At 50.9% G+C, this 12,789-nt stretch overlaps 1 protein-coding gene across 3 annotated transcripts in view; it reads left to right on the top strand.

Annotated features, from left to right (window-relative positions):
- Positions 1-12,789, top strand: part of LOC133349663 (beta-chimaerin-like) — a 65,609-nt gene that overhangs the window by 26,194 nt on the left and 26,626 nt on the right. For 2 of the 3 annotated variants that reach the window (XM_061563290.1, XM_061563289.1), the window contains exon 3: positions 12,043-12,126. In XM_061563290.1, the coding sequence (XP_061419274.1) occupies positions 12,043-12,126 (84 nt within the window). Of the gene's footprint in view, positions 1-11,192; positions 12,127-12,789 lie in introns of those variants that run through there. The other variant, XM_061563288.1, reaches the window with a different exon arrangement.

The following is a 12,789-nucleotide window of genomic DNA, read 5'->3' as shown; positions in this document are numbered from 1 at the left end:
CAGACCGTTGGGCGAATGCCTTGAGGGAGCAAAGTTATATTCGCGCTGCCACACCACCCCACCGGCACAAGTCGTGGTAGCAGCGGGGCAAGGACCGTGCCCAGCTGCCTGCCTCTCCCATAACTGATGCTTGCACACCACAGCGGGTACACATCTAAGGCTGAGTCAACCTAGGGGAAGCCCAGGACCAGTTCAAATAATCGCCACTGGTGTTGGCCGTGAGCGGGAATCGAATCAGGGTCTCCAGGCTCGTAGCGCAGCGCTCACTGCCACATTACCACTCCCAACATCACACACACAAACGCACACACAGACACACAGAGACACACACACACACATAGACCCATTTACAAACACTCGCGCCGCTGACATTCAGAGCCGGGGTGGCACGTGAGAGGCATTGCGGGCGAGGTGAGAGGCTGAGGGGTGTCATGGGAGGCTCATTCAGAACTAATTTGGCAGTGGCTTCCACTATTTGCTTATGCAAGCAAAAGCCTGAAAGCGCAAACAAACGCCATGTGCGCACACAGAGAGCTGTTTGCCCAAACCCATGGGCCTGCAGCTGCAAACGTAAACGCGGCCGATTGGAAAGGAAGACCGTCATTTACCGTATTCTCTGGGCTTTAAAGACCCACACTCCCTCCCATCCCTCGGAGGGTTTTTTGAGCGAACTTTGTGGGACGGTGCCTCTTCGAATCCGCTCGGCGTCCAGGCGTGCGGCCCAAATGTGTGACGCCGGGAAGTCGCCTTCGAATAGAGAAAATAGGTCATTGGGGGAGTCTCAGGGTCTCGACTTGGGATTCTTGGCCAAATCTCCTTCGCAGTGCTTGGCAACGTCGTATATCCGCCCCGATCAGTGAACCACGCAGTGCAGGCAGTATTTGGACGTATTGGCGGTGCACCGGTGCAGCATAACACAACACTGTCTCATACAACTGTCTGAGGTCAAATGTTGAGTCAGCAAGTCTCTTTATCAGTCTTTAATTGACACTGTCGCCAATGTTGACGCTATTCGAATGCTTATTCGGTCTACTGAGACTTGCTAACAAAGATTTGAAGCTTTCGTGACTGCAAGGATTCATATTCTTAGGTTTTTTCGGTAAAGTCACGTAGGTAAAAAATTAAATTAATCACTTGATACAGCTATCGTGCTGTGACGGTTCCACCTGAAGACGGAAGCTTGTGTTGCCTCCGAAACATCGTGATTTTTATTTTATTTTTTTATTTTACTTTTATTAATTTGCATTTTTTACCCACGTGACTTTACCGAAAAAACCTAAGAATTTGCTAACAAAGCTCAGCATTGACAGTTGATTTGGGGTCCGTTGAATCGAGGAACCTTCCGACCACGTCGAAGGCACGCGGAGTGAACTCTGCCTCTGGAACACGGAGCCAGCCACTCGTCATCGGGCTGGGGGCTGCGACACGGCAACAGACGGAGACGCTTCGTGTTCAGCTGCTCACGTAACATTCGTCATTCGACCGCTTCAACGTCACGCGAATGTATTTTGACGCACCTCGCCGCCAAGATTTTCTAACCAGGGTGTGCGAATTGCGGGAACGTAAAAATAATTGTTGTGAAACATTTGCAGCTTCAATTTTTTTTTTTTACAAATACCGCCCACCAATGCGTCTATGTGCGCACGGTGAGACCGTCACTTATCTGCGGGCGTTCACATATCCGACCCTCTTCACGCCCGGCGATGTGTTCGAAATCTCGCGTGCGCTCGCTTGCTCTGAGAGCACGACGAAGTGTGTTCCCCGCGTTCAGAGCGGAATGCGCCCGTGTCTTCGTCCGGCAACCTATTTGGCCATTTGACGGTGCAATCGTCACCTTGTGTCAGACGTCCCCATGTCCCAACCTCCCCACCCACCCGGCTCACGAAACATCGCTCCAAAGTTTCCAGCACCTTTGAACTCGACGCTGAAGTTCGCGTGCGTGTACGTGACCATAATCGAGGCTTTTGGGTTAGGTCGCGTAAATGTAAATGTGTCGTTAAACCCGCCACCGCCCGACAAAGCCGATTACTAAGGTTTGTCACGTAAACAAAACAGACCAACTCGTTACTAGTACAGCACACCGGTGTGTTGGAAAGTAAACCCACAACATTTACAACCGTGCTGATCACACGTGACTAGCCAACTGTGCGTGGTGGGCATGGGCCCGGTGCAAGGAATTAAATAGAGCCCCTGGATCAGTCCAATCCCCCCCTCCCCCCTCCCGACACCTCTCTTTGTAGCGCCCTGGCCTGCAGGCAAAGCCATCTCAAGGGTAGACGGTGAATCGGGGCGATCGCCCCGGGCCCCGCGCTTTGGGGGGGGGGGGGCACACCGTGGGATGTGCCCCGGGCCAGGCAGTCGCACCGCCTGCACCCCAGAGAGCTTGCGCCACCGCCTTGAGCCAACGACTTAACAGGAAGGCCTTCTCGAAATTGAGCGGGCGGAGATAAAAGCAGCACTTACGGTCGGACACGAAACGAGAAAGCGAAGAGCCACCGAGGGCGGAAGGCAGCTTTGAAGAAGGTGAAATGGATGTCCCCCGTGCATTAACATGCATTACATGGGACAGCTCATCAGTGTAATGAGGGGTAATGACGAGGCTTCACTGCACCGCCCTTCAATTAGGAGCACAAAGGACTCCAATAATGAAATTGGTTCGGCCTACGTCTTTGCAGTTTGCCAAGGGGTTCGGAAAGCAATCGGCAATATTGCTCCGTTGCTAATGGGTATCGTGAGCGGCAGCGTGGCTCGGGAGTGAATGTGCTCACGGAACAGCAGAGACAAGTCAGCGGCTTGTTCTCCTCTCGCTCACAACGGTTGTTATTTATAAAGACTAAACAATGTTTGTTTAATTTTACCATGTAAGGACACACTGAGCTACATGGTTCTTTTGTCAGAAGCGACCTGGCCACGTATATGATAGCTCAACGTAGTGGCTTATCGCGTGGAAATGTACGGAAGCCAACTACTCTAAACGCATGTTTATAAATGTGGAGGGTAAAACCGGACGACCCGAGAAAACAATCAATGGGATTAACATTCAAACTCCAAATATACAGCAGGCGTCAGGGTCGGGATAGACCCCACGGACTCCTGTACACCAGGCGAGAGAGTTAACATCTCATAGCCACCGTGGTTATGGTGTGTACATTGTGACCATGAGATCTAACGTCGTCAAACCAAGGAGACCTGGGAGAAATGAGTTTGATTCCCGGCCAAGGCTGACATCGGTGGCGAGTGATATCCGAACGGTTCCCGGCCCCTCTGCCGGTTCATCAGCCAGCTCTGAACAGCGCGGTGAAGTTTGCTCGTGTGGAGGCTCTCATCCGGCAGCGGATGCACCAAAAAGCCACCACGCTACTACTATAATTGTAGATCATCTCATAATAATAATAATAATGCCCCCGACCCATTAAAGTCTCGCTGAGTCTCCAGACTAGTTTTTGTCTCCAGGAGGGTCCTGCATTAGGATGTTTAATTCCTTGTCATGAGTGACTTATCGAGCAGGCTGGGTGGTTCTTAATGGCCACGACGTCGCATTAAGCCAACCCCGCTGAGACCATGGGTTCATACCGAGACAGTAGGGGTGGGACATTGCATCGATTCATTAGTTAATATTGATTCTCAAGTCACATGTGGAAGTATCTATTATTTTGTACTCGGCTTATGTTGCACGTGATGGATTCACGTGACCCCTGCAGCCGCTAGTGGCCTCTACATTCACTAAAGTTATTCAAAAATAAAATCGGTTCTTCAATTGAAACGTGGACATGAATGGCAACAAGTCTATGATTTGTCGTGGACGAGTGGCTCTGCCGTGAAGGGCGCGTCTTGGCTCGCAGGGCACGGGTGTGAGTCATTTTAGCGCGGGTTTTATCTCCCAGCTTTGTAGGCAGGGGTGTGAGTGATTTCGAGCATCTTTACTCGACAGCCAACGGCGATTAAAACCAGGTTCGCCGATGCGGTGGGTTGACGGTTTTAGTCCGGACACGAATATATGAATGAATATATTTTAATGCACTCTAAAGTATCTTTACTCTTGTCCTCCTTTCTCTATCCTCTGCTTTTCACTCCTACATTAGATCAGAACGAGATTCCCCTTTGGAGCCGATCGTTTGTACCAGCTACGCCACTTCCTTGTACAATTATACTGTCTTCCCATATGTGCGTTGTTGAATATATGAAGAGTAAAACACATACAATGCAGAATATGGCTTGTATAACTGTTCACTGTTGTGGCTACAGCAGATCTATTACAAATAGAGAGCTTAACGGAGACTTACGCGTAGGCGTTCACCATTATGCAATGTGGCCTCAATTTATCCCATCTTGGCGTGCGTATTTTGCGTGCCGCTACATTATACATTGGCGTGGAGTGGTAGTAATAATAATAATGCAACTTACACGACAATATTTCACGGACATAAATGACCGTGACTCTGCGGTGCTGAGCAAAGCGCAAAGTTGCTGGAGATCTGGCAAAGGACGTGGGACCTTTAAGTGTCTCTTAAAAGTCGGTGTAGATTGAACGCTGCTGCTATGAATGGGCAACGGGACGATGGCTGCGTTCCAGACGGCGGCGGCTGCCACGGAGAAACGACGCCCAGCAATGATCAATGTCCTGGTCCTTGATGTCGAGAGGAGGAGGGGGAGGAAGCGCTTGCAAGTCACACTGCTGCTGCTGCTGCTGATTTGGAGAGTTCCACCGTGAGCCCGAGTGCAGGTGGCAGGAGCTGTGGTTCAGCGAGAGCGAAGAGAGATACGAGGAGTGGGGAGGGCGAGAGTAGAGGCGTGGTGGTGGCACAGGCAACAGGCGATCTTGCAGCTGGCCCTGCTGCCGATGAGAAGGCAGTGGAGGTAGCGGAGGCAGGCGAGGGATCTGGCCGAGTGTCACACGCGCCGAGGATGACGTGAGTGAGATTGGGGTCTTTTTTGGTGGTGCTATGAACCCAGCGACCAGGTCACCCGAGTTCAATTCCCGACCTACGGCTAATATCAATGGGTCCAGGCCTTCCTTCAGCAACCAGCACTGACCAGCGTGGCCAAGTATGGACATGGAACCTCCATGACCTACATACCACAGGGAGAGGTTCATCTGACAGTAGATTGACAAAAGGGCTGCGTGGCTGCTACTGTGGGTGACTGCAATAAGCGTAACATAATCAGGAAATGCCTCTGTTTAACAGCTGAAAATATCAAATATTTATCCCATCAGCCCATGGGCCTTACAGACTAATGTTTCCAATTGGAAACTGTTTAAATGATGCCACTTTAAATCGGCTCTAAATGCAGTCTCATCAGTCACGCGTGGCTTCTTAACCCAATATATGCAGGGCAACACTCAAAACTCCGTACACACACGTCAGCATCCTTATCGCTGTACGATTCAAATCAGCTCTCTTGTATGCATGTACGTTGAGCTTCTTTCGCCCCCTCTGATTAGCACGGTTGGCTACGTACGGTGCGAAAGAAGTTCGACACAGATACAAGAGAGGTCATTTCGAGTGTACAGCGATAATGTTGCTGACATATTTGTACGGAGTTTGAAGTGTTCATTTCTACGCCGCAGTGAGTCGATCGGCAGGTCGTGCGTGGTGGGCTAACGTGCCGGTACATCCGACTTCCTCCAAGACGTCCGGCCAACGTGGACGAGTCGGCGAGACGTTGCAGGCCTGCGCCTTTACCTCTACCTAACTCTGTACTGTGTGCACGTTGAACTTCTTTCACACCGTACGTAGCCGACCGTGTTAATCGAAGGTGCGGGTGAAGAACAACGAATTAAACACAAAAAAGCCGTTCTAAAGAAACGAGTTTTCAATCTGGCATTTAAAAGTGCATCGCTCCAGTGGCTTCCTAATACTCGCAAGGAAGAGCGTTCCAGACGGCCGCAGAAGCGCACGTGAAAGCGCGCGCGATGCAGCGACCACACCGTCTTTGTTCGATGGTCAGCCAAAAGCCGCCGCTTCGAGTATTACACAGAGAGCAGCTGCCACCCCCCCCTGCCCAAGTCAGGCCGCGCGCTGTGAGGGGTGCAAGGGGCATTCCCTAGTGGGCCCAGGCTACGCTTGCTCATTCCGCACGTGGGCGCATCACGAGGTGGGGGGGGTGGTGCAGCGGCCGTACCCGGGGAGTAACGGGGCGCGCGCGAGTGGCGCTCATTGACATTCCAACAGCGAGCACGGCTCTGCGGTGCCGCGTTAGCCACCGCTCGACAACAACAACAACGACGACGACAAATGTCAACAACAACAACAACAAATGTTTAAGATGCGCATTATACACTGTCACAATCGGCACAGTCTCAATCCACCACTGGGCCGAGGCCTCTCCACTGCTGGTTGTTTGACCATACTTCACCAAACGCTGCTCAGCGTGGATCGGTGAAGTGAACACAGCACCTCGATGTGCGGGGTCGCGTGTCACCCGCCGATGACGTTGTCCGTGGCCGGGAATCGAACTCAGGTGACGGGGGTTCCGTAGCGCAGTACGCTCACCGCTGCGACATGGAGCTTAGCGCTGCACCGCCGCTCCGTCGCATTGAAAGCGATATCTGGAGAGAAACGCATCGTGGTGGCGCTGTAACGCTCTGCTACGTCTTGTAGACCGGTTGTTGGCAGATGTTTTTATGACATATGGGACTGTTTATCCATCAGGGTCCCACGGTGTGGAGGAGTATTGTACAGTAGTCTCCAACGATCATATTGGGTATTCAGCGTTCAGAGTGTTTGGCTGCTATAAATGTCCACACGTTCAGCCACTGCGTTGAGCTATTATTTGTGGAAAGGTCGCTTCTGAAAAAGAGCTGCCTAGCTCAGTGGGCCTTACCTGGTAAAATAAAAATAGTAATTCACTCAATCTCTCTGGACTCCCTATCGCTCTGCTGGAAAGAATAACCATGGATCAAATGCTGCCGATACGTAACATCCTCCTAGGGCAGGGGTCGGCAACCAAAATAACAAGAAGAGCCATTTCTTTCCAATTCGGTACAAAATTCAGTATTTCAAGAGCCGCAATGCATCTGAGTACATACGTACTCATCGTCAAGAAGCAGCCCGTAAAGAGCCGCATGCGGCTCCGGAGCCGTAGGTTGCCGACCCCTGTCCTAGGGAAATGTTATTGACAAGCGTGTTGAGTTTCTCTGCTGACGGGTATTGGGAAGGATAGATAGACATTATTACCGCACCGCGTTTACAATACAGCCAAACGTGTCATATTATGGCGAGCGATGAGTTATGGAGGCGTCTTATTCAATCAAGGTGAATGTGGACGCAGATTAAATTCGCTGTCGTGTGTGCGGGCAGGCAGGCAACTGTGTTGCATTACACGCGAATAACAAAAGCGTTGACGTAATTTTCCAGTTGACGCTCACGCATTCATCATACGCACCCCGCTACAGAAATTAATGAGATGTTAGAGGATTTTTTTTTATATTTTTGCACGCAGATTATTTGCCCATGCTGCTACTGCTGCTGCATTGGCAGTGGTGCACAAGGGCAGATAACAGCAATAACAACAACAAAAACGCAAGACATTCGTCAATAACACCGTGTAGCCCTACAAGTCAACAAATACATGAGGTGGCGTGACGTTTCAGGCAAATGGCCTTTCTTCAGAGCACACAGAGAGGCCAACTCAATCCCTATGGCCTATGTACACTGTGAAGAAGGGCCAATACCCGAAACGTCGCCTCTTACAGTCTTTTGATTTTTCTCTGCGTCCTCCGGGTTTTTCACTCCGAATGTAAAAACGCATGCTCACACTATTTGCCTGCTATACATTTCCTCGCCACGATCGGCCACTTGGGTGAGCTATCATTTGTGGCCTGGTCGCTTCTGGAAAAGCGTTTTTTACATCAGTAATGGGCCTTACCTGTTAAAATAAAAATAGTTCGGGGCTTATAAACGCTGTTATCAACAGATGCGTTTTTACATTTTTATATATATATTTTTTATAAATCAGTGTGGTGGATGTTATTGCGCGGGTGGTTGTTCGCCGTGTCTAATTCATGCGCGTGGCCAGGATGCGCTGAGAAGCAAGGTGACACGGTGACACTGCAAGGTTAATCGTGTGGCTGAGACACAACATGATAAATGCATTACGAATAATAAACGCGAAAATAAATAAATAAATGACCCCTGCTCCGCTTCTGAAATCTGATTTGGCCGTGAAAGCATTCGGAATAATGCACTTACGTGCGTGTATTTCCAATACAATTTAATACCGTGGATAATTTGCGAAACACAATATTCCTCAATGTAAATGTATAATATACAACAACAATAATTGTACATTTCAGCCCGTTGCCACTGCTCGGTAAAAGCCTCAACACACCATGGTGGTCGCGGGGGAGAGAGTTTGTTCGACCATACTTCACCACGCCGGTTAATTCTCCCAGGTAAACCCAGGACCCTGGGGTCAGATCAGATTTCATTCGGTCAGTGATGGTTTCCGTGGAGGGGAATCAAACTCATGTTGCTGTGTTCAAGAGTGTTTCTGCATACTGTCAATCCTCACCCACCCGTGGATTTTTGTCAATCCACAGGTGGATGAGGACCTCCCCGCGCCGTGTGGGTTTTAAGGAATATTTTGACCATGCTTCACCATGCTGGTCAATGGCCCTACTAAGTATCTAAGAAAATAATTAATAAATTATGTATGTTTTGCGATATGAAGGTCATATTTTTGGTTATATAAAATAAAGAATAATATAAAATACTGATGGGTGGAAGTTTAGCGGTTCGCGCACTGGACTATGCACCTAGTGAGCAAAGTTCAATTCCTGGCCACAGCTAACGGAGTGATGTCACAACGCCACGGCTGGATGACATCCGATTACAGGCCAGCTGATGGAGTCCGCGTTTTAAGGAGGCCAATTGCGTGGAGGTAAAAGGCGTTGTAGACTCCACAACCCAACGCAACGAGCATCCAAAGTCCAGCGATCTCGCGTCATTGATTTAGGTTAAGCGCAGCATCATGGATACAAACTTTACAACCGGCGTCCTTAATTGGCGGCTCAGCAAGTTACAGGCACAGTATTCGCCATCGTTATTTTAAGTATCCGCGCACCTAGTTTGTTTTCTCTGTGGAACTTTGGCCAAAAAGGTGTCCTCTTTCAGAATAATTAATCGCCCACCCACCCCTCTCGCCCCCCCTCTCAACCATTCATCAAGCCGCACTGCCCGGCATGGTGAGGTATGGTCGAACAATTCCCGTTATCAACCCAGCACGGGGAAGCCCTTCATCCAGCAAGGGTACTGTAAATCAGTAGACATTTATAACTACAATCACAAACGATAATCATTTGGAGTTAAAGACGCTCTTGACACAGATCCCATCGACATATCCGACCATGGAGGCGGAGGGATGGGATCACAGTCGCGTGCAGCTGCTACTATTACAATGTTTACATCGCAGCACTTGTGAGGAGGGATGGCGAAATGCTTGTGGGGGGGGGGAGGGCTTCATCCGGATTGAGTGTGGCTCACGATCATTAAATCGCGCTTCGGGACACGACGGCCGACTGCTCTCGGCTCGTCTCGCCGCGTGTGCGAGCTCCCTTGTAACGGCTCAATGCGGAGCATCCACCCAGAGGCCGTGGCGGGGTTTCAACTGGGCGCTGCCCGTTAATTCGCCGCTGCGAATATTTAACCACCCATGTTAATTCATCCCTGAATAAATAATGCGATGAGGTCGTTGGCATTCACGCGTGCCCGATTAATGCACCCCGTGCATAGTCAGCACGTTGACGCGCGCGTCATGGCTGGATTACATCCGATTAGAGGCCAGATAATGGAGTTCGCGTCTTAAGGAGGCCAATTGCGTGGAGGTGAAAGGCGTTGTTCTCTACACAACCCAATACAAGGAGCATTTAAAGTGCAGCGATCTCGCGTCAGGTTAGGCGCAGCATCATGGATACAACATTACAACCGGCGTCCTTAATTGGCGGCTCAGTAAGTTACCTCCACAATATTTGCCATCGGTATTTTAAGTACCTGCGAGCCTCGCGTGTTTGTTTTCCCTGTGGCACTTTGGCCCAAAAGGTGTCCCTCTTTCAGAATAATTAATCGCAAATAAATTAGATACGAATGTTTTATTCTACAAAGGACTTACATATAACAACACTGCAATTTCCCTTTCATAATTTGTAATAATCTTAAGTGATTTGTCAATCCACTTCTCGAGAAGCTCGTGCGGGTTTTGGGGCTTATTTGACCATACTTCACCACCATGGTCAGTGCACGTTGGTGAGGTGGGGTGATACCCAGGGCTGGTTCAGATTTCACTTGCCATTGAGGTCAACGGTGACCAGGAATCAATCTCAGGAAGCATGGCTCGTAGTGCATTGTGCTGACCACGGCACCACCGCTCTACCCCAGTTACCTCTTTAAAAAAAAAACATACTAACAAAAAGGAATTGGATAAATATACCAACTAAACTAAACATTTGTTTTTATTTTACTAGGTAAGACCCATTGAGCTATGTAGCTCTTTTCAGAAACGACCTGGCCACAAATGATAGCTCAACGAAGTGGCTTATCATGTGGAAATGTATTGCAGCCAAATACTCTAAACGCGTGATGTTGATTCTGAATGTGGAGAGAAAAACCGGAGGACCCGGAGACACAAAACTCTAAACATACAGGCGTCAGGGTCGGGATCGAACCCACGACCTCTTGTGTACCAGGCGAGGTAGTTAACATCTCACCGCCGTGGCGTCTATGTTATAGTAAGATAGCTCACAATAGATGCATCGCATGTATACTAATAACCGTTTTTAGATTTGTATTTTGAACGTGATGGGCTTATGCCAACTACCCTTCTCCAGAGTGTTACAAAAACATTGCGAGAACAAAACAACAAAAAATTATTTGAATTGCAGGGGGCTGTGCGGCGGGAGATGGGTGAATCATTCCACCCCTGGCTAACAGACTTAACATGATTTCATCTCGATGATGAAACATAACCCTGCCCATAAGTATTATTATGTAGATCGGGTGGTGTGCACACTAACAGAGTTAGTCATAGCCAGCCTCCACAGCTGTCAGTCCGACTAGACTCCCCCCCCTCTCACCGACCAAGGAGCAACCCCGCCCTGAGGACCTCCCACCGTTGATCGGGGATTGGGAGGCGCGGGGTCGCGGGGCGTACGCGTGGCTCATTCAGCTTGTATTGAGCGTCGCGACCCACTCTCATTCGCTCCCGTCAGGCTGTCACTCCGTAGCCAGCAGCAGCAGCTGTCACTCCATCGCCCCGGCACAGCGCTGCGCGCGTGCGAGTCTGTGTGTGTGCGCGCGTGCGAATCTGTGTGTGTGCGTGTACGAGTCTGCGTGTGTGCGCGTGCGAGTCTGTGTGTGTGCGAGTCTGCGTGTGTGCGCGTGCGAGTCTGTGCGTGTGTGCGCGTGCGACTCTGTGTGTGCGCGCGTGCGTGTCTGCGTGTGCGCGCGTGCGAGTCTGTGTGTGTGCGCGTGCGAGTCTGCGCGCGTGCGTGTCTGCGTGTGCGCGCGTGCGTGTCCACTGCCCTTATACAGGCAGCGAGCGGGGCGGGCGGGGGAGAGAATCACCGCCGTCGCCTCCGCCTCTTCAGTTTCGCCACAGAAAGAATTGCACAGACGGCAGCAGGCAGTGCCAGAGATAGACGGGGAACGCCGCTTTGGCAGTCATCATCAACACGACTCGAAGTAAAAGACAACGTGGACTCTTGATTCCGAAGTGTCAGATTATGACAGTTTAGCAAAATCGGCGGTGGAGGAGGGGGGGGGGGTAGTGCTAAAAAAATACATCTTTATTTTTAAACATAGTTTTTGGGTTTCGCTCAGCTTTGAGATTTCGAGTAAAAAGATGCCATCGGCCCAGCCCTGGGAGGCGGCGGGCAAGCCCCAGCGCCCCGTGTCGGAGTGCGCGGGGCCCCCCGCCTCGGCCGCCCCCCACCTCGCGGCCGCTCAGGGTGGCGGGGCCCGCGGCGCGGCCCTGACAGCCCGCAGGGTCCAGCGACCGGCTTCGCTGAGCCTCTGGCAGCCGCTCAAGATATTCGCTTGTTCACAGCTCGGATCGCTGGTGCGCAGAGCCGCTCTGCTCAGGGACGCGCCCGACCACCTGCACAAGTATGAGAAGTCGCACAACTTCAAGGTGAGATTTGGGTGTCCCTCCCCCCGATCCCCCCCCCCCCCCACATCGAGGGCCCCCCTTCGTCTCTTTATAAACGCGCGTTTAGAGGATTTGGCTACTGATATAAATGTCCACATGATGATACGCCACTGTAGTTGAGCTCTCTTTTGTGAGTGCAAGGTCGCTTCTGAGAAAGAGCTGGTGAGCTCAGTAGGCCTTACCGGGTAAAATTTATAAAAAATAAAAATTAGTTTTTTTGTTAGTTTCTCGTCTTTGCCAGAACTACGACGCGCCTCTAAATTCGCGTGTTCGCCGCGGGGGAACCGGTTTCACGCGATGCCACGGGTCGTGGTTCCTGTCGAGTGCGTGGCGTGTTGGTCGACGGCAGTCGGAATTGTTCGGAGCGAAGTAAGTTGGGGCTTGGGCAGGAAGACGTCGCTCGCAGGCGCCGGTGGGTGGCGGTCAACAACGACGATGGGGGTGCACGATGAAGAGCAATAGCGGAGTGGCAGCCAAGGAATGGAACGGGACGGTGTCTGCTGAGCAGACAGAGTGATGGGGATACAGCTCGTGCGCGGGAGCTTGGCGGATCGGTGACATCGCTGGATGGGTGAGCGGTGGTGGCAGATTGTGTGGACCTTCATCCAACAGTGGATTGACCATCGTAGACGACGATGATGGTGA

This window comes from Lethenteron reissneri, chromosome 31 (genome assembly GCF_015708825.2).
Source record: "Lethenteron reissneri isolate LAM-NWPU_2019-01 chromosome 31, ASM1570882v1, whole genome shotgun sequence".
NCBI lineage: Eukaryota > Metazoa > Chordata > Hyperoartia > Petromyzontiformes > Petromyzontidae > Lethenteron > Lethenteron reissneri.
Note: the sequence above shows the minus strand (reverse complement) of the source record. Positions and strands in the feature narration are given on the sequence as shown.